The following is a 27,436-nucleotide window of genomic DNA, read 5'->3' as shown; positions in this document are numbered from 1 at the left end:
TGAGCTCCCCGGAAGGAAATGAGTCAGGTCCATCGCCAGCCCAGGGAGTGGGCCCGGACTCCGACCCCCGCGGGTCCCCGAGCCCCGCGGTTCCGGGCACCGTGGGGTGCGCCCGGGTCGTGTGTCAGCTCTTGGTCCGTTCCCCCTCTCCCTCTTCCCGGAACCACGCCTGCTCCTCGCGCACGCAGCCGGTCGGCCCTGCCGGGTCGTGGGGCAGGGCGGGACTGGGGTGGGAGGCCGTTGGTTGGCTGGCGGGCTGCGGAAGGCGGGGCTCGCGTGCGCACCAACGCGTCCTCGCTCAGCGTTGCTCCTGCGCGCGCGGCTGGTCGGCCAGCAGCGGCGCTGCGCGGATCCGGCGTCGGGGCCCGGCATGGCGGGGGCCGGGGCCAAGCCGGGCCGGACCCGGACCTAAATGCCTCTGTTCTTCTCCGCGCTGTTGGTCTTGCTGCTAGTTGCGCTTAGCGCCCTCTTTCTAGGCCGGTGAGGGTTCCCGGCCGCGGCGGCGGCGGCGGCGGCGGTGGCGGTGGCGGTGGGAGGGGGCGGAGAGGAGGAAGAAAGACTGAGGAGGGGGCGCGTGCCTTACTGAGGCGCGTGAGGCAGAGTGGGTAGGGTGGAGGGAGGGGGCGCGCGGCGAGGGGAGGGATCGTGAGGAGGCGCGCGGCCCGAGCTGCCGGGGATGGGCTGCGAGTTGGGGGGACTAAGGAAGCGGGCGGGGTCTGAGGAAATACTGAGGCCAGAAACTGAATAGGAGTGTGAGGAAGGGGCCTGGTTCAGTGGCTTCCCTTTCCCCCTCCACCCGCCCCTGCATGTCCCCTTCGCTAAGTGCGAAGGGCACCTGCAGCATCGGTCTGGGGAGAACAGCATTCGAGCTGCCGGGTCTGACCTCAAAATGCCTTCTCGTGGATACCTGTCTGGAGGGTGGGGGCGGGAGACAGAGAGACCCTCTGGGGAGTGTGATGGCACATCTGACAGAGCTGCCTCCGCTTTGACTCTTGCTGGGGCCTTCTCTCTCTGCCTCTGGGATTCCTAACAATTTGTGGGATTTTTTTTTTTTTTTTTTTTTGTCTCCAACTTAGAGGGTGGAGTTTCTGGTTTCATCTGGGTGGAGGGGTCAGTCGGGAGCTAGGATCTTGATCAGCGTGGCTGAATGTATATGACAGAGTGGTGCTTTGGGAGAAAAGAGAGTTGCTCAGATCCAGTTTCAGGACACGACCTTTTGCAAGGCTTTGTAAGACCAGCAAGGGGTGAGGGAAACCATCATTGGAAAAAGGTCCTATGAATTAACAGGAATTTTTCTGCAGGTGGCTTGTGGTCCGGTTGGCCACCAAGTGGTGTCAGCGGAAGCTGCAGGCGGAGCTAAAGATTGGCTCCTTCCGCTTTTTTTGGATCCAGAATGTCAGTCTTAAGTTTCAGCAACACCAGCAAACAGTGGTGAGTTCTGGGAAACTCTGGATATGTGTGTAGGGTTGATCCAATTGAATTTAAACTCTTAATTTCCTTTTTTTTAAAAAAAGAAATCCTAGTGGCTTTTCTAGTTAATTCCAGCCTTGCCATTTCTTTGCCAAGATGATCTTAGAGCTAGTTGGAGAACGCTGCAAGTTGTTCAGTTAAAAATGTTTGCAGGACACAGAGTGTCCAGGGCACATAACAAAGATACAAAAGAAAGATAATAGGAAATCGAAGATTTTACCGTGCTAATTTAAGAGGAGATTCAAGGCAACATGCCTATGAAACAGAAATTCTTAATAATCCAGAACCTTTCCTGGCTTGTCAAGCTGCTCGTGGCTTATTTAGCAGCTAGCACACAGAGCTTTCTCCCTCACTGTTTTAGGAAATTGATAACCTGTGGATTTCCAGCAAACTCCTTAGCCATGATCTTCCGTGAGTACCCTATATTCTCACTTCTCCCCTAGAGGAGTACTTTGGAGTTGGTGTTTGCAGAGTGACACTCTTCTACAGAGGCATCACAATCCAAGGAGGAAGGGAGGTTGTTGCTGAAGTCTTCCTGTTAGCCTGGGTGCCATTATCTTGTGAGACAGATACTGATAACTGCTATGAAACTAATTTCTGTGATTTGAGCTATATTTCTAGGAAGGATGAGAAAGTGAATGTGAGGGTGGGGAATAGACTGCTATGGGAGGGGTGGACCTGGTGGCAGTGAGATTTCTCTTCTGGGCAGACACTATGTGGCATTGTGCTTTGGAGAAGTGCGTATCAGAACGGACCTACAGAAAGTTTCTGGCCTGTCTGCCCCATTCTCCCAGAGCGCTGGGGTGGATCAAAAGGAACTGTCCTTCAGCCCATCCTTATTGAAGATCTTCTGCCAAGTGAGACAACTTCTCCCGCTATCCTGGACTGTACTTTGGCATGGTTGGCTTTGGAGTTATGGGTAGATTTTTCTACTATTTTTAGGGCATAATGCTAAGAGCTGCCCCTCTTTCTTATCTGGAAAGGAAGGGCAGTTCCTTAACATTAATTATTGTTCATTCTTGCTTTTTCCTTCCAGCTATTCTCCATTCATGTAGATGCTATAAACATCATGGTTCTCAAGGTGGATACCTCTGAGTCCTTATGGCATATTCAGATCAGTAGAAGCAGATTTCTTTTGGATAGTGATGGGAAAAGGTAAGCACTGGGGAGCAGAGGATCTAGCCGTCCTATTCTTGCCTAGAGTTGCTTCAGGGCCTCCTTATCAAGGTGTTCTCATTCTGTGCAGTTGGAGGAGATGCTAAGATTAGACATTTCCACTTGCCTTGTCCCTTCTAGCCAACAGAGCTTGACTGGAGGTAAATGGTGAGGAAAGGGGCCAAGTGCTCTTTTGTTTTTTTTTTGTTTTTTTTTTTTGAGACAAGAGTCTCGCTTTTCACCCAGGCTGGAGTGCAGTGGCGCGATCTTGGCTCACTGCAAGCTCCGCCTCCTGGGTTCACACCATTCTCCTGCCTCAGCCTCCCGAGTAGCTGGGACTACAGGCACCTGCCACCGCGCCTGGCTAATTTTTTGTATTTTTAGTAGAGATGAGGTTTCACCGTGTTAGTCAGGTTGGTCTCGATCTCCTGACCTTGTGATCCTCCTGCCTCGGCCTCCCAAAGTGCTGGGATTACAGGCGTGAGCCACCGCACCCGGCAAGGCCAAGTGCTCTTAATTTTTTTCCTTTCCCAGGCTAATCTGTGAGGTGAGCTTATGTAAGATCAACAGCAAAGTTCTAAAGAGTGGTCAGCTGGTAAGTATGCCATGATCATTCAGATGCCTCATTTCCTCCTGGGCATAAAGTGTGAAGGAGCTTAGGGCTTACATCCTAGGTTCTGTGGCCTTAGGGGGTTCCCTCAAGTCAGTACCCAGTGTTCCAGATCACCACATTTTGACCTAAAACTTCCAAACTTTCTTACATACACCTTAGAGGCTTATCATCCCCACAGGAGGACACTTGCCTAGTGGAGCTCTCACTGGCCCTGGACCTGTGTCTAAAGGTGGGCATTAGCAGTCGGCATCTCACGGCTATCACTGTGGATGTGTGGACACTCCATGCTGAACTGCATGAGGGCCTTTTCCAGAGCCAACTGCTGTGCCAGGGCCCAAGCCTAGCATCTAAGCCTGTTCCCTGTTCAGGTAAAGCCCCAATGATTGAGCTTCTTGGCTGCCTTGTTCTCAGGGATTGTTTTGGAAGTAGAAAAAATAGTGGTCTCACTGCTTATTTAGATGTGATTCAATAGTCATCATGGACTTTGACCCTAAGGATAGTTAGAGGAAATAGGGCATTTGCTTGTGCTGAGTGGCAGAACTAACATTGATTGGGCACCTGTCATGAGTTAGACCTGTACTATGGGTTTTTTTTTTTTTTCTTTTCTTTTTTTTTTTTTAAAGACGGAATCTTGCTCTGTCACCCAGGCTGGAGTGCAATGGCGTGATCTTGGCTCACTGCAACCTCTACCTTCTGGGTTCAAGCGATTCTCCTGCCTCAGCCTCCTGAGTAGCTGGGATTACAGGCATCCACCACCACGCCTGGCTAATTTTTGTATTTTTTAGTAGAGATGGGATTTCACCATGTTAGCCAGGATGGTCTTGATGTCCTGACCTCGTGATCCGCCAGCCTTGGCCTCCCAAAGTGCTGGGATTACAGGCGTGAGCCACCGTGCCCAGCCTTTGTACTATGTGTTTTATATACAGTTGACCATTGAACAACACAGGTTTGAGCTGTGCGGATCCACTTATATGTGGATTTTTTTCAATAAATACAGTTGGCTCTCCATATCTGTGTTTTCCGCATCCACAACCAAATGTGGATGGAAAATGCAATATTTGCAGGATATGAAACTCACCAGTATGGAGGGCTGACTTTTTGTATACATGAGTTCCCACAGGGACAACTGCTGGACTTGAGTATGTGCGGACTTTGGTATCTGCAGGGGGTCCTGGAACCAAAGCTCCAGGGATACCAAGGGATGACTGTATATTCTCTCACTAAATCCTCAGCATTTCACAAATAAGGAAACTGAAGCCTAGGAAGATTAGCTAGGTAACTTGACTGAAGTCATACAGGCAGTCAGTAGTAAAAATGAGGTTTAAATTATTTGGCCCTAAGGTCCACATTCTTTTCATTTACCAACCTGCTCCTTGTACTCTTTAGGTTTTTAGAGACTGGAGAAAGAAGTACTGCAGGTGCCTGGATCTCTGGGGCATTCGCCTTGTGGTCCATCCAGCTTAGGCATTTGCTTAGCCTACTTTATGTGGGAGAATTTGACCATAGAGGCCAGGGCATTTCGGGAGAATTGGGAGTGTTAAGAATTGATGGTTGTTATGTTATTCATTCATATTTTCAGAGGTGACAGAAAACTTGGTTGAGCCAACTCTGCCTGGCCTGTTCCTCCTCCAGCAGCTGCCAGACCAGGTCAAGGTTAAGATGGAGAACACAAGCGTGGTATTGTCCATGAATAGTCAAAAGAGGTGAGGTCTCTCCTGACACAGAAGATGGGAGAGTGATAGTGGGAGCTGTATGTTGGTATCTCTGTAACCAGCCTAGTAGTTGCTGAGCTTGTCTGTGGGGAGAAAGGAAGTAGAAATGGTTACATCCATGTAGTGTGGGAAGAATTAAAAAAAAAATTATTAGTATTTTTGAGACGGAGTTTCACTCTGTTGCCCAGGCTGGAGTGCAGTGGTGTGATCTTGGCTTACCGCAACCTCTGCCTCCCAGGTTCAAGTGATTCTCCTGTCTCAGCCTCCCGAATAGCTGGGACTATAGGCACATGCCACCATGCCCGGCTAATTTTTTGTATTTTAGTAGAGGCGGGGTTTCACCGTGTAGGCCAGGATGGTCTCGATCTCCTGACCTCGTGATCCCCCTGCCTCAGCCTCCCAAAGTGCTGAGATTACAAGCGTGAGCCACTGCACCTGGCCAAAAAATAATTACTTTTAAAAAATAAAAGTAAAAGAAGTAGGAATGGCATTCCACATCTTCCTGAGTCGGAATCTGTCTCGGTCCAGGCACCTGACTTGGACTCTGAAGCTGCTGCAGTTCCTGTACCACCGTGATGAGGATCAGCTGCCCCTTCGAAGCTTCACAGCAAACTCTGATATGGCACAGATGAGCACTGAACTCCTGCTGGAAGGTTCATGGGTCGGGGTACTGGTACTGAGCGAGAATGGGAGAACTAGATACTCTCTTTGCTCATGCCCCATATGGTCTCTTTAATCTAATCTCAGTATAATTGGGGAGCAGAAGGAGGGAACATACTGAGAGAAAATAGCCCCAGCTCACAAGTTTTGATGACAGCCTGTTTACCCCTTTGCCGGCTTCTGACCCTCTCCCAGTTTTAACTCTTGCCCTTCCAGTGCTCTCCTCTGATCTGTCCTCTGGCCTCTTACAGATGGGTTGTTATTGTCCCAGAGTCGCCAACGCATTGTCTGCCTCAACTCCCTCAAGGCTAGTGTGCAGGTGTGATGATTGTGGTATCGAGAATTGTTCCTTTCTCTATTCTCCCGCTACATTATTTCATTTTGAGTTTGTGAAATAAAACCCAAGCCCACAGTTCTGGTCTTCTTATTTCAGGTGACCACAATTGACCTCTCAGCCTCCCTAGTTCTGAACACTTGCATCATTCACTACCGGCACCAGGAATTCTCTCACTGGCTGCACCTGCTAGCACTGGAAACCCAAGGGTCTAGTTCACCTGTTCTAAAGCAAAGGAAAAAAAGGTCAGTCTGATCTTTTTCAGCCACCTTCTTGTCAGTTGGATTCTCTGGGATTCTTTTGGTCCAAATTGGCATCCTGTGTTAAATATGTATTTGGTTGTTTGACCTCCTCAAATCTGAGTCTCAACAGCAATCCTGTTTTATATATCTTTCCCATTAGACTAGACTCCTTGATAGCAGAATGCTGTCCTCTTTGTTTTTATGTCCTCGGTGCTCAGTGTAGTGTTTTATACAAAACAAATGTTTTTTGAACTGAACTTAAATGATAAGGAATGTCTTTGTCTTGCCTGCCTTAGATTGTAAGGTGGCAGTCATGTCTTTGTGTAGTGCTTCTGTTGTGCTGCACAGAGAACTTAAGGTTATGGTTTAGAAGTGATGCTTCTTGGTTATTTTAGGTTCAAGCGTATAGTATTGCTGGTGTTCATTGTATTTGGCCTATGAAAATGACAATTTTATATGAGTCAACCTAATATCTTTCTGGGGTTCCTGCAGATTACCGTTAAGAGTAGCAATAAACCGATGAGTTCAGCCTTTTATCTTCTAGGTGTATCTCGTCCTAAGAATCACAATAAAACTCTAAATCCTCACTCTGATTGTGAGAGCTTCAGAAACTGTTCCATGATAGGAAGCTGCAGTTCTTTTCTTACCAAACAATGATGTCTTGTTCCTATGCAGAACCTTCCCCCAAATCCTGGCTCCCATCATCTTTAGCACCTCTGTCTCCAATGTCAACATTTCCATTCAACTTGGAGATACACCGCCTTTTGCCTTGGGATTCAATTCTATCTCTCTGGGTAAGGCTCTAAGATGGAAAAGGAAAAAGAATCTGTCCGTTAGTATAGCTAGGCCCAATTGATGGCCACAGTGGCTCCATGCAATCCCTCTTTCTCACCTTTGTTCAGATTACCAGCACCTCAGGCCACAAAGCATCCATCAGCGGGGCGTCCTAACTGTGGACCACCTCTGCTGGCGTGTGGGCAGTGACTCCCACATTCAGCGGGCGCCACACCCACCCAATATGCATGTTTGGGGTGAGGCACTTGTTCTGGACTCCTTCACACTACAGGTAGGTGAGGGCTTTGGTGAATAGGGGCCTGCACAGCTTTCCTCATCCTGTCATGCATCAGAGCACGGAGCATCCTGTGGGCAGCAGGAAGTGCATTAGGGCATTATAAAACTGTGCGCCTGCATACTTCTAATGGGATCTGTCTGCTTCTTCTCTAGGGTAGCTATAACCAGCCTCTGGGCCTGTCCAGCACCCAGTCAGATACCCTCTTTCTTGATTGTACCATTCGAGGACTTCAGGTGGAAGCATCAGATACCTGTGCCCAATGTCTGTCTCGTATCTTATCCCTGATGGGTCCACAATCTGGGAAGTCAGCTGTTTCTAGGCACTCTTCATTTGGGGAATCTGTGTCATTACTGTGGAAGGTGGACTTGAAGGTCGAAGACATGAACTTGTTTACCCTTTCTGCCTTAGTTGGTAAGTGGGACAAGGAGTCTATACTGAAGTGTGCTACTTGGGAGACTGAGGCAGGAGAATCACTTCAACCCAGGAGGCAGAGTTTGCAGTGAGCTGAGATGGTGCCACTCCAGCCTGGGCAAAAGAGTGAGACTCTGTCTCCAAAAAATAAAATAAGTAAATCAATATACTGAAGTGTGCAGTGTGTAACCTAAGCAGATTATGTTGGTTTAGTCTGCTCCTCATTTAATGAACCTGATTGTCTGGAATTTTTCTAAATTAGAGGCATGAGATGCTTGAAAGTCTTGCATAAATATTAGGCTTTTTGATATTTCTTAAGGGCTTATGAAAGGCAAGTACTAAGCAAGACATACAAGAAAAAGACAGCCTTGATCTAGTCAAGAGAGATACATATAGCTTTTTATTTCCTTGTGTGTTTAGTTCTAGAGAGTAAATGGTATGTCTCTGTGCAATTTGTAGGAGTTAAGGAACAACTTTGGCTCTGCCGAATCTAGTTAGGTTAAGATGGGAAAGGGAAAGTTTCCTTAAAACCTAAGGAATGAACTTAGGGAGGCATGAGGAATAAAGATAATTAAAGGAATAAGTGAGAAAGGCAAGTGAGGACTATCGTTGCCCTTTGAGAGCCGGGAACCAAGGCTAACATGGTTTCTGGTTGTTAGGTGCTTCAGAGGTACGACTGGACACCCTAACTATCCTGGGCAGTGCAGAGACCTCTACTGTGGGAATTCAAGGACTTGTGTTAGCGCTGGTGAAATCAGTCACAGAGAAGATGCAACCCTGTTGCAAGGCCCCTGACATCCCTACCCCAGTGCTCAGCCTTTCCATGATCTCCATCACCTATCACAGCAGCATCCGCTCTCTGGAGGTAATGTTCTTGTGGAGAGGTGGGGCCAGGCTGTTTTTTCCTCAGCTTAGAGCCTTTCTCTGTCTTTTTTTTTTTTTTCTTGTCTTTTCCCAAAACAGAGTGTCACATGTTGCCCAGACTGGTCTTAAACTCCTGGGCTCAAGCAGTCCTCCTATCTTGGCCTCCTAAAGTGCTGGGATTACAGGCGTGAGCCACCATGCCCAGCCTCTCTTTTTAACTCATGTTGTGAAACTGGTTTCATGAGAAATATGACACCTGATCTTCTTTATTTTTTCTAGCCCGTATGTTTTTAAATTTTTTGTGGAATTTAAAATACATACAAAACTAGAGAGAATATATAAGGTTTTTATATATCAAAATTCAATAATTACCAATTCATGACCAACTTCTTTTAATTATACTCTCACCAATTTCCCCTGCCTCAGGCTCTGGGATTATTTTGAAGTAGGTAAGTACGTATCAGACACATATAATTTCAACTATAAATATTTCACTATGCATCTCTGAAAAATAAGGGGCTTTTTTAAAAATAATGATCCGGTGTTATTTTGCTGAAGCCCTCGGCCCATTAAAAGACTGGAAGGAGTCAGAAGATAGAGGCACTGGCAGGTTTTGAGAGGCTTTCCAGTATCTTTATCCTCAGGGTAACAGATGGACATGGGACCCTCTTAGGAGGAGGGTGGGGCGTTAGTTCCTCTTTGTCAGACTTCACCTTCCTTTGGAAACTGAAGAGTTTCCTTTTTAGAGACTAGAACTTGAGAATTTTCTGTCCTGGAATTTTACTTTTCTCTGTCCACTTAGCTATTCAGAAGCTGACAAAGACACTACTCTCTCCTTGAGGCATACTTTTACATAAGTCAGCTGCCATATTGACTTGTGTGCTCAGTACTTTATTATGCTATATTTTGAGAATTAAATTGGTGCAATCAATTCATGAAACATTTTCAAGTTGACTGTTGCAGTGGTTACTAGACAGTGTAGTTGCTGATAGAAAGGTAACTCATAAGCAGAAACATGAAGCCAGATGATTTATTGAGTACCTGCTGTCTATACTGAGTATACTATGGTAGATACCAAAGAATTAAGGCACATGGCCCCTATTTTCAGACAATTTAGAATCCAGTTGAGGAGAACTTAAAAAGTGTAAGTGCTTTTAAATGTCAGACACTATCAACTGTCAGCTCAGCACATTAGTGCTAACAGGAACAAAGCAAGGCAGTAATTAATGTGATTACTCAGGAACAACTTCTGGATGGAGATGGTTCTTGAGCCAGGTATGCATGTATCATAATCCTTGCCGTCTCTACTGTTTTGTGACATGGTAATTGACAGATCCTTTTCTTCTGCTCCCTAAAGGTTCAGTGTGGTGCAGGGCTGACCTTACTTTGGAGCCCCCCAGATCACATGTACCTGTACCAGCATGTCCTGGCCACTCTAGAGTGCCGAGACCTCCTAAGAGCCACTGTGTTTCCTGAGACTGTACCATCCCTTGCACTAGAGACTTCAGGAACTACTTCTGAGCTAGAAGGCCATGCCCCTGAGCCATTAGCCCCAAAGCGGCTGCTAAACCTAACCCTGGAGGTGAGCACAGCCAAGCTCACGGCTTTTGTAGCTGAGGACAAGTTCATTACCCTGGCTGCAGAGAGTGTGTCACTGAGTCGGCATGGAGGTTCCCTGCAGGCATACTGTCCAGAGCTGGCTGCTGGCTTTGATGGCAATAGTATCTTCAACTTCAAGGAGGTGGAGGTGCAGCTGCTACCTGAGCTGGAAGAGATGATCCTCCACCGGAACCCCTTCCCTGCGCTGCAGACCCTCCGGAACCGTGTTTGGCTCCTCTCCTTCGGCTCAGTCTCGGTGGAGTTTCCTTATCAGTATGACTTTTCTCGAACTCTAGATGAGGCTGTGGGAGTTCAGAAGTGGCTGAAGGGACTGCATCGAGGGACTCGTGCTTGGGCCTCTCCAAGCCCTGTCCCGCTCCCACCTGATCTACTCTTAAAGGTTCAGCACTTCTCATGGGTTTTCTTGGATGATATTTTTGAGGTGAAACTTCATGATAACTATGAGCTGATGAAGGATGAAAGTAAGGAGAGTGCCAAAAGACTACAGCTACTGGATGCCAAAGTGGCCGCCCTTCGGAAGCAGCATGGGGAGTTATTGCCTGCCCGCAAAATTGAGGAGCTCTATGCCTCTTTGGAACGCAAAAACATTGAAATCTACATCCAGCGTTCCCGTCGTCTCTATGGCAACACACCCATGCGCCGGGCACTGCTCACTTGGAGCTTAGCAGGGCTAGAACTGGTAGCTCTGGCAGATGCCTCCTTCCATGGTCCTGAGCATGTGGTAGAACAGGTTCAAGAGCTTGATCCAGGCAGCCCTTTTCCCCCTGAGGGATTAGATCTTGTCATTCAGTGGTGTCGAATGCTCAAATGCAGTGTCAAGACCTTTCTGGGTAAGTAGTGTTTCCTTTATTTGCAGACCCCGTGTTTGCCTGCTGAGCTCTAGCGAGCTCTCTGAGTGATTTCAGAGGAACTAGGTTATATTGGAAACTGTGCCGTTTTGGGTGGGTGGGGTGGGATGGGTGGGCTTCCCTCCCTTTCTTTGTTCCTGAATTTCACCCTGAAATTGCTTGGCTAACATAAAGGGAAAGCTAACACAGTCATCTTTAAGGTTATTGTGTCTCTTGGATCTCAGTGCTATGCCCTTAACCTTCTGCTCCGGGGTCACTGTCATTTTTCAGCTTGCTGTCAACTGCCTGCCCTTGTTCTCTCAATTGACTTTGTAAATATAGATGGGTAAAATAGTGGTGAGGAAAAAGACAGGCCCGAGAGTGCTCAGGCTGCCTCTGAGTAGCCAGTGTGTACCCTTCCTCTGGTAACAGTTCGGATCAGAGACTACCCACGGTACCTGTTTGAGATCCGTGACTGGCGGCTAATGGGTCGACTTGTGGGCACCGAGCAGAGTGGTCAGCCTTGCTCCCGTCGGCGTCAGATCTTGCACTTGGGGCTTCCGTGGGGTAACGTGGCAGTGGAGAGGAACATGCCCCCACTCAAATTCTACCATGACTTCCACTGTGAGTAGAGATGGGGCAGTTGGTTTGGCTGAGGGACATTTGTGATGGGTGAAATGGGAGGTGAGCTGAGACCCTTCTGGAGTGAAGGAGGAAGAGAGGGGTAATGTTGTGAACAAGTTATAGCCTTTGTTCCTCTACCCCAGCGGAAATATTCCAGTACACAGTGGTATGGGGCCCATGCTGGGATCCAGCCTGGACGCTGATTGGCCAGTGTGTGGACCTCTTGACCAAGCCCTCAGCTGACCCCAGCCCACCTTTGCCCTGGTGGGACAAGAGCCGTCTTCTGTTCCATGGAGACTGGCACATGGACATTGAACAGGCGAACCTGCACCAGCTGGCCACTGAGGTGAGGGGTGTCATGATACTTTTATCCTATCAGGATGGTATGGTTGAGGTCTGTATGGCACATGTGGGAAGAGAGAAAGGTGCTGATTTGGGAGATGAGGATGGTTTTCTTACCTATATCTCACCAAGTTCTCGGGGGTGGTCATAGGATCCATACAACACAACTGAAAATATGCACTGGGAGTGGAGCCACCTGTCTTTTCATTGGAAACCTGGTCAGTTTGTGTTCAAGGGTGACTTGGATATCAACGTGAGAACAGCCTCTAAGTGAGTAGAGTGAAGGGAGGGTCCTCCATGGGGTGAGGGGCTCAGGTTGGAGGGAGGGGGAAGAGCCAAGGGGAAGTGAGTGACCAGGGCACTGAGGGCTGGGGCTCCATTGTGAGGCAGGTATGACGACTGCTGCTTCCTTCACCTGCCTGACCTCTGCATGACACTGGACCTGCAGTGGCTGTGCCATGGGAACCCCCATGATCACCATAGTGTCACTCTGCGGGCCCCAGAGTTCCTGCCTGAGGTGCCCTTGGGCCAGCTTCATGACTCCTACCGGGCCTTTCGCTCGGAGAACCTCAATCTCTCCATCAAGATGGATCTGACTCGGCACAGTGGAAGTGAGGCTTGGGCCTGGGGCAGTGGGGAGGAAGGGCTGGGAGGACGGGCATGGACGCTGGGGACTTTAGCTTGACCCTCTGGGGAGGAGAGGGGAGAAGGGCAAGGGAGAATCTAGGTTAGGACCTTTTTTTTTTTTTTCTTTGGCGGGGAAAGAGTTGGTGTCTTAGTCCTTTTTGGTTGCTATAACAATAATACCACAAGTTTGGTAGCTTATAAACAACAAACATTTATCTCTCACAGTTCTGGAGGCTTGAAAGTCGAAGATCAAAGAGCTGATAGATTCAGTGTAGTGAGGGACCATTCCTTATAGATGGTGCCTTTTTGCTGTGTCCTAATATGGTGGAAGGAGTCAGTGAGCTCCCTTGGACCACTTTTAAAAGGGCACTAATCCTATTCACGAAGGCTCCACCCTCATGATCTAGTGACCTCCCAGAGGCCCACCTCTTAACATCATTACCTTAGGGGTTAGTATTTCAGCATGAATTTTGGGGAGATGCAAACATTTAGACCATAGCAGTAGGGGAAAGCAGAGAGCTTAGATCCTTGAAAGAGGGAGTTGGGCATGCTGAATGTGAGGCTAGGTGCTGTATGGATTTTGGATTTTTAAACCTCTACAACCTGCAGCAAGGGAAGGATTTAGCTTTACCTCTGTGTTTCATCCATAACTAGGAAATGTCTGTCCTTCTCTTTGCAGCAATATCCCAGCCCCGAATTCTGCTATATAGTAGTACCCTGCGCTGGATGCAAAATTTCTGGGCAACTTGGACAAGTGTCACAAGGCCTATCTGCAGGGGAAAGCTCTTCAATAACCTGAAACCCAGCAAGAAGAAACTTGGTCAGCACTACAAGCAACTTTCCTATACAGCCCTCTTTCCCCAGCTGCAGGTAAGGCACTGATGTCCCTGCTGACATCTTCACTTTATTCTGCTTCTAGTTTTCTTGTTTCTCATATTGAGTCCCTTAATCATCCTTCTCATGCCATCCTTTGTTAATGTTATGCTCTCGTTGCCAGGTACATTATTGGGCCTCATTTGCCCAGCAGCGGGGCATCCAGATTGAGTGCAGTCAGGGCCATGTCTTCACTCGGGGGACTCAGCGGCTTATACCTCAAGGTAAGATGAAAGACTCCTTTCATTTCTCCTGTCCTGTTCCTTGTTGTTTTTCCCTTCTCAGTTCCATTGCCCTCCTCCATCTCTGTCTTACACTATCCTCTGAACTGGTCAGCATGGTCTCTGTGTGCCTCTTTTTCTCAGCAGGCACAGTGATGCGGCGCCTTATCTCTGATTGGAGTGTTACCCAGATGGTGAGTGACCTAAGTCAGGTGACCGTTCACTTGATGGCCTCACCCACTGAAGAGAATGCTGATCACTGTCTTGATCCCTTGGTAACAAAGACCCACCTGCTGAGCTTGTCCTCCCTCACCTACCAACGGCATAGCAATCGCATGGCTGAGGAGGTACTCCCTGACACACTTTCTTTATTACTTATTTATATTAGTAGGTATCTCAGCCTACTTGGGCTGCCATAACAAAATACCAGAGACTGGGAGGCTTATACAACAAAAATGTATTTATCAGTTTTGGATACTGGGAAGTCCAAGATCAGGGTGCCCGCATGGTTGGGTTCTGGTGAGGGCTGTCTTCCTGGCTTTTGCAGATGGCTGCCTTGTCTCTGTCCTCACATGGCAGAGAGGGAGAGAGAGCACAAGTGTGCATGAGTGCTCTGGTTTCTCTTATTGTAAAAGCACTAATTCTGTCATGAGTTCCCCACCCTCGTGACCTCATGTCATTACCTCCCAAAGGCCCATCTCCACATACCGTTACATTGGGGGTTAGGACTTCAACATAAGAATTTGGGGGGAACACAATAAAGTCCATAGGAGTAGGTTGCAGGTTAAGTCCCTGGTAAGGTTTCTCATATATTCCAAGCATGTATGTCATTACTTTATGACAAACTCACTTGATTTAGCTGTATCAGCATCCTTCTTTTTGAAAATACTTTTTCTTTCTCTCCTAAAAATAGTATCTTACTGTTTAGGAAATAGAGTAAAATTTTTTCCTAACACTGAAAAAAAAATTGGTACTGACTTTTCCCCCAATTAGGGAAGGATTTTAAGTTGAAATTCTCAAGTCATTTAAAGTACAGTTGGGGAGGGCTGGATGCGGTGGCTCGTGCCTGTAATCCCAGCACTTTGGGAGGCCAAGGCGGATGGATCATTTGAAGTCAGGAGTTCGAGACCAGCCTGACCAACATGGTGAAACCCTGTCTCTACTAAAAGTACAAAAGAATTAGCTGGGAATGGTGGCACATGCCCGTAGTCCCAGCTACTTGGGAGGCTGAGGCAGGAGAATCTCTTGAACCTGGAGGGTGGAGGTTGCAGAGAACCGAGGTCGCACCACTGCACTCCAAGCTGGGTGACAGAGCAAGATGCTGGCTCCAAAATACAAAAAAAAAAAAAAAAAAAATACAGTGGGGGCTGGGCTCAGGTGGCTCATGCCTGTAATCCCAACAGTTTGGGAGGCTGAAGCGGGTGGATTGCTTGAGCTCAGGAGTTTGAGACCAACCTGGGCAACATGAGGAAACCCTGTCTCTACCAAAAATACAAAAAATTGTCTGGGTGTGGTGGCATGTGGCTGTGGTCCCAGCTACTCAGGAGGCTGAGGTGGGAACATGGCTGGAGTCTGAGAAATCGAGGCTGCAGTGAGCCATGACCGCGCCACTGCTCTCCAGCCTGCGTGACAGACCCCATCTCAAAAATAAATAGGCAAAGTGTGATGGCTCATGCCTGTAATCCCAGCACTCTGGGAGGCCAGGGTGGGTGGATCCCTTGAGCTCAAGAGTTCCAGACCAGCCTGGGCAACATGGTGAAACCCTGTTTCTACAAAAAATACAAAAAAATTAGCCAGGCATGGTGGCGTGCACCTGTAGTCCTAGCTATTCAGGAGGCTGAGGTAGGATGGCTTGAGCCCAAGAGGCAGAGGTTGTAGTGAGCCAGGATTGCACCATTGAGGCTGGGTGCAGTGGCTCTCACCTGTAATCCCTACACTTTGGGAGTCTGAGGCAGATGGATCACTCGAGGTCAGGAGTTTGAGACCAGACTGGCCAACGTGGTGAAACCCTGTCTCTACCAAAAATACAAAAATTAGGCCAGGTGCAGTGGCTCACACCTGTAATCGCAGCACTTTGGGATGCCAAGGTGGGCGGATCATGTGAGGTCAGGAGTTTGAGACCAGCCTGGCCAATATGGTGAAACCCCATCTCTACTAAAAAATACAAAAATTTGCTGGGCGTGGTGGCGGGTACCTGTAATCCCAGCTACTCGGGAGGCTGAGGCAGGAGAATCGCTTGAACCCGAGAAGTGGAGGTTGCAGCCAGCTGAGATCGCACCACTGCACTTCAGCCTGGGCGACAAGAGTGAGACTCTGTTTCCAATAAATAAATAAATAAATAAATAAATAAATAAATAAATAATAAATTAGCCAGGTGTGGTAGCACATACCTGTAATCCCAGGTACTTGGAGACTGAAGCATGAGAATCGCTTGAACCTGAGAGGCAGAGGTTGCAATTAGCCAAGATCATGCCACTGCACTCCAGCGTGGGTGATGGAGTGAAACTCTGTCTCAAAAAAAAAAAAATCACACCACTGCACTTCAGCTTGGGAGACAGAGTCAGATTCTGTCTCAAATAAGTAAATAAAAATAAATAAGTATATTTAAAAAATAAAGTGGGGCCAGGCACAGTGGCTTGTGCCCGTAGTCCCAGCTACTTGGGAGACTAAGGCAGGAAGATTGCTTGAAGCCAGGAGTTCAAGACCAGTCTGGGCAAAATAGACTCCATTTCTTAAAAAAATTTTAGAGGAACTCTAAAAACATTTTTTGATAACGAATAAAATACAGTAGGTATAGTTCGAATGTAATATAATATAAAAGCCAAGACCACTTAGTTTTTCTTTCTCCAGGGTCTGTCTCCCCACCACGCCCAGCGAATTTCTTTTCTTTTTTTTTTTTTAAGACCGCGTCTCTCGCTGTTGCCGGGGCTGGAGTGCAGTGGTGTGATCTCAGCTCACTGCAACCTCCGCCTCCCAGGTTCAAGCGATTCTCCTGCCTCAGCCGCCTGAGTAGCTGGGATTACCAGTGCCAGCCACCATGCCCAGCTAATTTTTTGTGTTTTTAGTAGAGATGGGGTTTCACCAGGTTGGCCAGGCTGGTCCCAAACTCCTGATCTCGTGATTTGCCCGCTTCGGCCTCCCAAAGTGCTGGGATTACGAGCATGAGCCACGGCATCTGGCCAACAGGTTTCTTGTTCAACAAATTTTTCTCTTATCACTGCCTTTGTGGCATTGGGGGCAATTTCCACGCTACCCTGAGGTCCTTTTCCTGTTTCTTAGGAGCTCTCTACTCGTGATGGGGATCCTACCTTTCATACACATCAGCTGCACTTAGTAGATTTACGGATTTCCTGGACAACTACCAATCGAGACATTGCCTTTGGGTTATATGATGGCTACAAAAAGGCAGCTGTACTCAAACGTAATCTCTCTACTGAGGCCCTGAAGGGGTTAAAGATTGATCCACAGATGCCAGCCAAAAAGCCAAAGCGGGGTATCCCAACTAGTGCCTCAGCCCCACCTCGTGTTAACACTCCTAGCTTCAGTGGACGACCTGATAAGGGGTCATCAGGAGGTAAGCTCTGGGAGATGAGACTTTATAGGTTTGGGTTTAGAACATGGATATGGGCTTGGACAGGAGTTTGAAAAGGACTGAGTCATGGTGCTTCTATCTAGGTAAAGAAGTGAAACTATTATTTTTCCTTCTTAGGCCACCTAAGTCTTACATATTAAGTAACAGTGATGTTGGGGCATTGAATGGTCTGGTCCTATGGCCAGAAGAGAATCAGAAGGGGAGTGTTGGAGCCAAAACAAGATGAGTAAGGGAAAGAAGCAAAGTGGTAAATGCCATAAGAGAGAAATAAAAGAAAATGGGAGTTGGACGGGCGCAGTGGCTCACTCCTGTAATTCCAGCACTTTGGGAGGCCGAGGTGGGTGGGTCACTTGAGGTCAGGAGTTCAAGACCAGCCTGGCCAATATGGCAAAACCCCATCTCTACTAAAAATAATACAAAATATTAGCCAGGCATGGTGGCATGTACCTGTAATCCCAGCTACTTCGGAGGCTAAGGCACGAGAATCGCTTGAACCCAGGAGGTAGAGGTGATAGAGCAGGACTCCATCTCAAAAAAAAAAAGAATATGGGGCCGGGCGTGGTGGCTCACGCCTGTAATCCCAGCACTTTGGGAGGCTGAGGTGGGCGGGTCACGAGGTCAGGAGATCGAGGCTATCCTGGCTAACACGGTGAAACCCCATCTCTACTAAAAATACAAAAAAATTACCCGGGCATAGTGGCGGGTGCCTGTAGTCCCAGCTACTTGGGAGGCTGAGGCAGGAGAATGATGTGAACCCGGGAGGCAGAGCTTGCAGTGAGCCGAGATCGCACCACTGCACTCCAGCCTGGGTGACAGAGCAAGACTCTGTCTCAAAAAAAAAAAAAAAAAAAATGGAGTTATTGCTGACAGGAGTGAAGGGGGGAATACCATCAGGGGAGGGTTTATTGAGGAAGTAGCATTTGAGCCAGGCCTTGAAAGCCTAGTATAGTTTGAACATGTAGAAATGGGGTAGAAGGGCAATCAAGGCAGAGGGAATAATCTGAGTAGGAGTGGAGTTTGAAAGCTTACTGTGTTCAAAGGAGAGTCTTGAGTGGAAAAACCCAAACTTGAAAGTGACACAGAAGAAGTGACACAATTGACACAGAAGACTTCTGTGACCAAATGTGTGGGAATTTTTCCCAACCAATAAGCAAGCAATTAATTCTGCAGTGGACATCAGTTGGGTGTCCTCTAATTCAGTTCAATTCTGACACTATCTACCCGGGGACAGCATCAGATTCCAAAGGTTGACGACTCAGTCTCTAAGCCCGCACCTCTCCTTCGTATGCCAGTCACAGGCTCCAGGTTGCTTTATCTGTGCTTCTCACCAACTGGCTATAAATGGGTTCCCACAACCCCCTCCTTGGGTTCAATTAATTTGCTAGAGCAGCTCACAGGACTGAAGGAAACATGTTTACTGGTTTACTGTAAAGGGTATTACAAAGGATGTGGATGAAGAGATGCATAGTGCAAGGTATGGGAAGTGGTGGAAAGCTTCTGTGCCCTCCCCAGGCAGGCATGCTACGCCCCAGGAACCTCTATGTGTTCAGCTATCCAGAAGCTCCCCAAACCCTGTCCTTTTGGGTTTTTAATGGAGACTTCATTATGTAGGCATGATTGATTAAACCATTGGCCATTGGTGATTAACTTAGCCTTCAGCCCCTCTCTTCCCAGGAAGTGTGTGGGGAGGGAGTGGGGGGGTGCTAAAAGTTATAACCCTCTAATCCTGCCTGGGTCTTTCCAGTGACCAGCCACCATCCGGAAGCTACTTAGGGGCTGCCAGCAACTAGTCAACTCAGCACACAAAAAGACATCGCTTAGGAGGCACTAATGATTTTAGATTTTATATTCCAGGAAGCAGGGAAGACCAAATATATATTTCACAGTATCACAAAGAGTAAACCGTCTCTTTTAGTTGACAGAGAGAGTAACTAAAGGAGAGGAGTGAGAGAAAGGACTGGAAAGGAAAGCTGGGGTAGATCATCAAAGACCTTTCATATAGGGCTAAGGAGGTTTCGGTCCTTGTACAGTAGGCAGTGGTGAACTACTGAATGTTTTTGAATATGGGTGTGTCATTGTTTTACTTTTATGAAGACAGATCTGGCAGTAGTGTGTAGGAGGATTGGAGAGGAAGAAACTGGAGGTGGGGAGACAAATTAGGGAACTATTATGGTGTCTCAGTAAGAAGCATTGAGGGCAGGGGCCAGGCACGGTGGCTCACGCCTGTAATCCCAGCACTTTGGGAGGCCGAGACGGATGGATCACGAGGTCAGGAGCTCGAGACCAGCCTGGCCACCATGGTGAAACCCTGTCTCTACTAAAAATACAAAAATTAGCCGGGTGTGCTGGTGTGTGCCTGTAATCCCAGCTACTCGGGAGGCTGAGACGGTAGAATTGCTTGAACCCAGGGGCGGAGGTTGCAGTGAGCCGAGATTGCGCCATTGCACTCCAGCCTGGGCAACAAGAGTGAAACTCCGTCTCAAGGAAAAAAAAGAAAAAAAGCATTGAGGGCTAGAACTAGGTAGAGGCAGTGGGAATGGAGATAAGATGGATGGAAACATTATTGTGCATATGGGAGAACTGACCACTGGTTGGAAGGAGGAGTTAAAGGGAGAAAATTATAACGACTAGATTTTGAGCCTGATGACTGGCATGATGGTAACAGTAATATCAGAAATAGAGCCTTGGGACTAAGCAGGTTTGGGAGGTGTAGGGTTGTTGAGTTCACATTTGGGCATGCTGAATTTGTGTCACTAGTAGGCTATCAATATAATATCTAACAAACAGCTGGAAATTAGGGTCTAAAAGCTTAGGGCTAAAGATAGATATTTGGGAATTTCAGCATAGAGCTAAGAGAATATTTTTATGTATTATTCCATTAAATTTTCTTTTTTCTGTTGCTTTTTTTTTTTTTTTTGAGGCGGAGTCTCGCTCTGTCACCAGGCTGGAGTGCAGTGGTGTGATCTCGGCTCACTGCAACCTCTGCCTCCTGGATTCAAGCTATTCTTCTACCTCAGCCTCCCAAGTAGCTAGGATTACAGGTGCATGCCACCATACCTGGCTAATTTTTGTATTTTTAGTAGAGATGGAGTATCACCATGTTGGCCAGGATGGTCTCAATATCCTGACCGCGTGATCTGCCCACCTCAGCCTCCCAAAGTGCTGGGATTGCAGGCGTGAGCCACCGCACCTGGCCCCATTAAACTTTCATAGCAATCTCATGAGAGAGTTACTCTTTTACAAACAAGTAAACTGTGACACAAAGAGGGCAGACTGCCCAAGGTCACAATACAGGCAGACTAGTCTGATTCTGGAGACTGTGCTCTTAACCATATACTCTGTTGACAAACCCATTAAGAGAAAGAGTAGGAAAGAGAAGGGAACATGCCAAGGATGGATCTGAGGAGCTTAGACCTGGGAGAAGGAAGATGGCCTGGAAACATAATCAGGGGAAGCAGCAGACCTAGGAGAATATAATGACATTGATGGCAAGAGAGTGGTTTCAAGTGGAAAATAGTGGTCAAATAGCATGTAAAATAATATGAAATGAAAAAAGGAATAAAATGGGGGTAAGGGAGAGATCATAGAGTAATATCTAAGAGAAAAAAATGTTACCTAGCATTTCTAAGTTTCTGTTGGGAATCTGTTACTTTTATTAAAATTGAAGGGAAAATGAAATAACCCTTGTTTTGCCTTCATGGGCTGGGCTAGAGTTCTAGGTTTGGGAGGATGTATTCTAAGCCCTTACCTAGCCAGATAGATTGAGGGAAGATCAGTTTGGCTCTGGAAAGGGAAAAGTCTTTCCCTTTGAGACTGTGACCTTTCCCTGCTTCCTATTTCTCTGCCAGGTGCTTACATGTTGCAGAAGCTAATTGAAGAGACAGACAGGTTTGTAGTGTTCACAGAAGAGGAATCAGGGATGAGTGACCAGTTGTGTGGCATTGCTGCCTGCCAGACGGATGACATATACAACCGAAACTGCCTTATTGAACTGGTCAACTGTCAGGTACCTTCTCTTTACAAGTTACCTCAACATCAGGCTAGATCATGATCATACTGTTCCCCTTCCCCCACCTCTAAATATGAATGGGTGAATAGAGCTCCAGAAAATTTGTCCTTCTCATAGGTATCATAGATAATCACTTCTATGTCTAAAAGCCAGTAAAATTTACTCAGTAAGCCAGAATTAGACCTAGCTGCAGTGGTTGATACAATGTGCTCACTAACCTCATCTTCCTTGGTAGCTTAACTCTGCTTCTATCTGTGACATAGATGGTTCTTCGTGGAGCAGAGACAGAAGGCTGTGTCATTGTGTCAGCTGCCAAAGCCCAACTGCTGCAGTGCCAGCACCATCCAGCCTGGTATGGTGATACATTGAAGCAAAAGACATCCTGGACTTGCCTCTTGGATGGCATGCAGTACTTTGCCACCACCGAAAGTAGCCCCACAGAGCAGGATGGCCGACAGCTCTGGTTAGAGGTTAGTCCGTGGGTTTGTGAAGGCACGTTATAGTCCTGGTTTTCCATAGACTTTCTAATGGCTGGAAGATTCTTGACAGTAACCTGCTGTTACTAGCTTAGCAGAATAATGAGGCTAATAACACCTTGAATGTGGGCAGTCTCTGGTCTGGAAGCATGTAGTGCTTTTTTTTTTTTCTCATGGTGTTCTATTTCCTTGCAAAAGAAACTCTCATTTCTCAGAACTAGTATAAAATGGACTGGAACTGTTTTACTCTTTAAGATTGCTGATGCCTATTAATGTTCACACTAATCAGCAGGCAGCCAAGAAAACAGGCAGTGACTGAGAATTTTCGATAAGTTCACTATCTGCCCTTTCTCTGTCCTCTCATGAAAATGACTGATTGGTTATTTCAGCAAGGCAGTGAGGTTGAATGAAAGACTGCCTAGGAGTCAGGTTATGTGAGTTCTAATGATAGCTTTCCCTTTATAGTAGCCATGAGCTCTTGGACAAGTCACCTTTAATTGTGAAATGGAATTGATACTTCACCCTCACAAGATTGTTGAAAGGATCACATGATAAGGTGCTTTGAAAATATAAAGCTTTATTCAGGTGGAAAGTACTCATTTTTTTTTTTTTAAGTCAGTATGGCTGGGGAAGTCTAAGTGTGTGGCAAGATAATGTGGTTTTGTTTGTTTTTGTTTGTTTTTTGAGACGGAGTCTTGCTCTGTAGCCCAGGCTGGAGCGCAATGGCGCAAACTCAGCTCACTGCAACCTCTGCCTCCTGGGTTCAAGCCATTCTCCAGCCTCAGCCTCCTGAGTAGCTGGGATTACAGGCGTGCCCCACCATGCCTGGCTAATTTTTGTATTTTTTGTAGAGACAGGGTTTCACCATGTTGGCCAGGCTGGTCTCGTGCTCCTGACCTCGTGATCTGCCCGCCTCGGCCTCCCAAAGTGCTGTGATTACAGGTGTGAGCCACCCCACCCAGCCAAGATAATGTTTTTGTTAGATGGTGAGATTGTGAGCAGTTGGCAGAAACAAGGAAAGGAGCCTGTCTTTGCATTGCATGGTTGTTAATTTTCTTTTCAGCTTCTTGGTAAAACTGAACCAGGTTATATTTTACCCTGTAACTTCTAAGATATCATCAGAATTGTTGGAGAGTCTATTGATTATGAGATATGCGTAGTCAAGATTGTGCGTTATTACTTATTTAACAGGTGTTAAGTGCCCACATTGTACTGGGCATGGTACACCCCCCATATGAGTTACAGGATCTAGCTGTATCTGGTAAGGACCACAGCGATAAATCCATTTGCAGTTCTACTTAGTGGGGATAAAACTGATCCCTCTTTTCACCTCCCTGCCTGATGCTTCTTATATCAATGACGTTAGGGCTTAATCCAGGCAACCTCAAGTGTAGTAAGAGATAATGAGCATTTAGATCAGATCTCAAGCCGTGTAAGGGACCGGTTGTTGGTAATATGAGAAGTCATGCTGATATATAAGAGCTGTGGTTCATTCAGGCAAGCAGTGCTCTTTATCAGTAGTCTGAGGAGGTAAGCACAGGTGTTAACTACCCGTGCAGAAGTAGAATGGATGAGCTATCAGGATCTTTCTGGCATTTTTTGTGCCTCTGCTGCTTTTAGGCATGCCTTCTTGTGTGGGTGAACTCTTTCCCCCCGCCCCCCTCAGGCTGCGATACTAGCATTAGAGTGGAACGTCTTTGGCTTAGGTACAAGGGACTTTGATCTGGCCTTTCCTATATTTTTTTGAGACTTGTCAGATCCACCATCTGCTGTGGTCTTCCCATCTCACTCAGTGTCATTCACTCTGACTTCAGCTTGGCAGAGTGAATAAAAATAATTCAATTCCCTTCCCCCATGGCAACATTGTCAGAGTGGTTATCTATCTGAAGATAGAAAACAGCAAGAACACAAATGGAACAAATACCAAAATGGGTAGGAAAGTCATTTTTTTTTTTTAATGAGATATTTTGCCCATGATATGATTAGATTTGAACCTTGCTCATTGTTTTTCTGGCACAAGACCTGTGGGCCTGGCAAAGTGTGCATGTAACTCAGTTGGGTTGGAGAATTTGGGTAGACTGGGGCAAGAGAATGAGACAAGTATGTCCTCTATCCTGGGAGATGGTTCAAGCTATTCCATGCAGTGGAGGTCCAGATATTAAGTGTAACTACTTGAAACATGGAGATCTGTCACCCAGTTGTCTAGGACAAGCCACTCTTTTCCCAGGAGCTAAAGTTGCCTGCATCTCTGTCTTCAGGTGAAGAATATCGAGGAGCACCGGCAGCGTAGTCTGGACTCTGTGCAGGAGCTGATGGAGAGTGGGCAGGCAGTGGGCGGCATGGTTACCACAACCACAGGTCAGCCCTCCCCCTCCTCTGCATCAAATGATTAGGAGCAGATGTGCATCCCAAAGGGACCTCATTTCCCTACCTATTCTTAACGTCAATGTATGCTGGAGTAGGACCATTTTGTGCTAGGCTAGGTTGAAAGCAGTGTTTCTGGAGTTGCCGAGACATAGCTGGGAGGCTCTCACATTACCTTTATTGAGAATGTCTTTTTCTTATCTCTTTCCCACCTCTTCCCAGATTGGAACCAGCCAGCTGAGGCACAGCAAGCCCAGCAAGTCCAGCGGATCATTTCGCGTTGCAACTGCCGAATGTACTATATTAGTTACAGCCATGACATTGATCCTGAACTAGCAACTCAGATTAAGCCACCTGAAGTTCTTGAGAACCAGGAAAAGGAAGATCTCCTAAAGAAGCAGGAAGGTATTCAGGGCTTGAACAGCTTTTAGGAGGGGACTAGAGAAGTTGTGAAAGTAGTTATTTCCTTGGTGGTTTTGAGACAGTAGAGTTATTAAAAATCCACTGTGCACTGGCATTAACATTTCACTTTGCTCTACTTTTTGTAAGTTCTGCTATGAGAAAATAACTTCTATTCTTGGAGGGAGCTGGGATGAATGGGCATTGTTTATGATTCTGAAATAAACATGTTTCTGCCCATGAGCACCTCTCACCCTTTCTGTGGGGTTGACTAGTGGGGTGGTTCCAAATGTGGGTTAAGAGATGGAGTAGATATTTAGATAGAAACTTGAGCCTTTTATTTAGCTGCTAACAATTATCTAGGGGCTGTGGATACCTTCACCCTTATCCACCATGAGCTGGAAATTTCCACCAACCCAGCTCAGTATGCCATGATCCTGGACATTGTCAACAACCTGCTGCTGCACGTAGAACCTAAGCGGAAGGTGAGCATGGGCCCTTGTAGAATGCTGGTTAGCCTCACAGGAACACCCAGACTTTGTGCTTTATTTGGGCTTTGTAAGAAAAGCCATGCTTCACACTGAAAAAGGGCCTTGTGGTTGATACATTCTCTTAGTAGGCAGTGACAATTGAAATTCCACTTACTTAGGAAAGGCCTGAATGTCTCTCAGACCGTAGGGCTTGTTTGCCTGATTGTTTTCTCCTAGTCATTTCTCTACTCAGTCACCTAGACACCTCTAAAAACATTTACTATTCCCTGCTTCCACCTCCATCCCATCCTGTTGGGCCTGACCTATTGTGAAATCCACATTGCCAAATTTTCTGCATTGACCTACTACTGTTGCCATTACCAGTGACAGATAAAGGTTAGCTTTCTAGAAGAGACCCCTCCCATTTATTTCTCCTTTCTCTATTTCACTTTACTACAAGACTTGTCTACTTAAAAATCGTATTCATTTCCCTTTCCATTCCTTTAGGAACATAGTGAGAAGAAGCAACGGGTCAGGTTCCAGCTTGAGATCTCTAGCAATCCAGAGGAGCAACGCAGCAGCATACTGCATTTGCAGGAGGCTGTGCGGCAGCATGTGGCCCAAATACGACAGCTGGAGAAGCAGATGTATTCTATCATGAAGGTAGTCACTGCAGATAGATAGTTCGAGAACCAGGAAGTCTCCTAGAACGAGGGCGGTCTCTCAGTTTCTATCCTGGTTCCCTAGTCTTTGCAGGATGACAGCAAGAATGAGAATCTGCTTGACCTGAACCAGAAGCTTCAGTTGCAGCTAAACCAGGAGAAGGCCAGCCTGCAGCTGGAAAGTGAAGAACTGAATATCCTCATCAGGTGCCCCAGCATTCTTTCCTTGCCCTTTTCCAGTGCCCCAGCTAGAGGCAGTTCTGTTTCTTGCCCATGTTTTGACTGTCTTTAGGTCTAGTGTGCATTATCAAAGGCTGATGTAGGAGTAGGTTCAGACATCTCTTCCTGAATAAGAAAATGGGTAGTTGGGAAGGATCACTTTTTTTTTTTTTTTTTTTTTTTAGAGACAAAGTGGTCTCACTATGTTGACCAGGCTGGTCTGGAACTCCTGGGCTCAAGCAGTTCTCCTGTCTTGGCCTCCCAAAGTGCTGGGATTACAGGCGTGAGCTGGGATTACCACACCCAGCTGAAAGATCACTTTGGTGGCCTTGATACTATGCATCTGAACTGAAAATATCTTTTTTTTTTTTTTAATGAACCTGACATAAACATATGAAAATGTCTTGAAGTTGATCAGTATACAATTGCAGATAAAATTGTAGGAATTATTAGTGGGAAGACACTACTTTATCAAGAAGCTATAGAGCTGAAAGATGGGATTTGTGCTCCTATGACCTAGAATGTCAGGAGCAATAAATTCAGTGAAAAAAATGTAGGGACTGGCTAACCCAGAATAGGTTAATTTCTGGGTTTACCTCCTGCATCATTCTAGAGCATTCTATCCCACCCCCAACCCATGTGCTGTTTCCCTTACTGGCTTTGGCTCCCCTGTCCACTTATAGGTGTTTTAAGGATTTCCAACTGCAGCGGGCTAACAAGATGGAGCTGCGAAAGCAGCAAGAAGATGTGAGTGTGGTCCGTCGCACTGAGTTTTACTTTGCTCAGGCACGGTGGCGCCTGACAGAGGAAGATGGACAGCTGGGAATTGCTGAATTAGAACTGCAGAGGTTCCTCTACAGCAAGGTATCTGGGGTATATGGTCACACAAAGGCAGCTGTATTGAGAGACATTGACTTAGCTTAGGAGTCTAACTCATAAAAGAGAAATAAAAAGGGGCTAATTATTGTATGATTATTAATGATAGTATGATTGGAAACATGAGCAGAGCTTCCTTAGACACATCTGTTTATAATGAATGATACACATATAGCTCTGATGCCATAGGGGGAGAGTAAGAATGAATAAAGAAATAAAATAATTTTTTAAAAATGATACAGGCCACGTGTAGTTGTTCATGCCTGTAATCCCATAACTTTGGGAGGCTGAGATGGGAGGATTGCTAAAGTCAAGGGTTCAACAAAAATTTTAAAAATTAGCTGGGCATCGTGGTGCATACTTTTGGTCCCAGCTACTTGGGAGGCTGAGGCAGGAGGATTGCTTGAGCCCTGGAGTTCGAGCCTGCAATGAGCTGTGATCACACCACTGCACTCCAGCCTGGGCAACAGAGTGAGACCCTGTCTCTAAAAAAGAAAATAAATAATTAAAAACATATATGATAGGCCGGGCACGGTGGCTCACACCTGTAATCCCAGCACTCTGGAAGGCCGAGGCAGGTGCATCACCTGAGGTCAGGAGCTGAAGACCAGCCCGGCCAACATGGTGAAACCCCATCTCTACTAAGAATTCAAAAATTAGCCAGGCGTGGTGGCGCACGCCTGTGGTCCCAGTTACTCAAGA

General features: G+C 46.8%; 1 protein-coding gene and 1 long non-coding RNA gene across 4 annotated transcripts in view; one reads left to right on the top strand and one right to left on the bottom strand.

Moving 5' to 3' along the window:
• Positions 1–345: 345 nt before the first annotated feature.
• The window catches only part of BLTP2 (bridge-like lipid transfer protein family member 2), a 30,685-nt gene continuing 3,594 nt past the window's right edge, over positions 346–27,436 (top strand). The window contains exons 1-32 of one of the 3 annotated variants that reach the window (XM_054536513.2): positions 346–480; positions 1,302–1,431; positions 1,832–1,881; positions 2,180–2,327; positions 2,507–2,625; positions 3,160–3,220; positions 3,417–3,606; positions 4,818–4,941; positions 5,479–5,603; positions 5,862–5,929; positions 6,044–6,189; positions 6,862–6,980; positions 7,089–7,252; positions 7,411–7,669; positions 8,329–8,534; positions 9,891–10,983; positions 11,413–11,604; positions 11,748–11,950; positions 12,098–12,216; positions 12,337–12,557; positions 13,253–13,443; positions 13,571–13,670; positions 13,815–14,014; positions 16,947–17,241; positions 21,108–21,265; positions 21,532–21,738; positions 24,003–24,102; positions 24,331–24,513; positions 24,871–24,992; positions 25,485–25,640; positions 25,725–25,846; positions 26,542–26,722. In XM_054536513.2, the coding sequence (XP_054392488.1) occupies positions 413–480; positions 1,302–1,431; positions 1,832–1,881; positions 2,180–2,327; positions 2,507–2,625; positions 3,160–3,220; positions 3,417–3,606; positions 4,818–4,941; positions 5,479–5,603; positions 5,862–5,929; positions 6,044–6,189; positions 6,862–6,980; positions 7,089–7,252; positions 7,411–7,669; positions 8,329–8,534; positions 9,891–10,983; positions 11,413–11,604; positions 11,748–11,950; positions 12,098–12,216; positions 12,337–12,557; positions 13,253–13,443; positions 13,571–13,670; positions 13,815–14,014; positions 16,947–17,241; positions 21,108–21,265; positions 21,532–21,738; positions 24,003–24,102; positions 24,331–24,513; positions 24,871–24,992; positions 25,485–25,640; positions 25,725–25,846; positions 26,542–26,722 (5,820 nt within the window). In that variant the 5' untranslated portion in view covers positions 346–412. Of the gene's footprint in view, positions 481–1,301; positions 1,432–1,831; positions 1,882–2,179; positions 2,328–2,370; positions 2,390–2,506; positions 2,626–3,159; positions 3,221–3,416; positions 3,607–4,817; positions 4,942–5,478; positions 5,604–5,861; positions 5,930–6,043; positions 6,190–6,861; positions 6,981–7,088; positions 7,253–7,410; positions 7,670–8,328; positions 8,535–9,890; positions 10,984–11,412; positions 11,605–11,747; positions 11,951–12,097; positions 12,217–12,336; positions 12,558–13,252; positions 13,444–13,570; positions 13,671–13,811; positions 14,015–16,946; positions 17,242–21,107; positions 21,266–21,531; positions 21,739–24,002; positions 24,103–24,330; positions 24,514–24,870; positions 24,993–25,484; positions 25,641–25,724; positions 25,847–26,541; positions 26,723–27,436 lie in introns of those variants that run through there. The other 2 variants (XM_009251430.3, XM_054536514.2) reach the window with 2 other exon arrangements.
• LOC129051317 (uncharacterized) lies at positions 4,813–12,272 on the bottom strand. Its single transcript, XR_008515481.2, has 4 exons — positions 12,064–12,272; positions 11,439–11,602; positions 6,834–6,988; positions 4,813–5,033 (listed from the first exon to the last, which is right to left on the bottom strand). It is a non-coding gene; the product is annotated as an uncharacterized LOC129051317 (long non-coding RNA).

This window comes from Pongo abelii, chromosome 19, assembly GCF_028885655.2.
Source record: "Pongo abelii isolate AG06213 chromosome 19, NHGRI_mPonAbe1-v2.0_pri, whole genome shotgun sequence".
In the NCBI taxonomy this organism is placed as follows: domain Eukaryota; kingdom Metazoa; phylum Chordata; class Mammalia; order Primates; family Hominidae; genus Pongo; species Pongo abelii.
The sequence above is the reverse complement of the archived record's forward strand: the minus strand, read 5'-3'. Positions and strand labels throughout refer to the sequence as shown.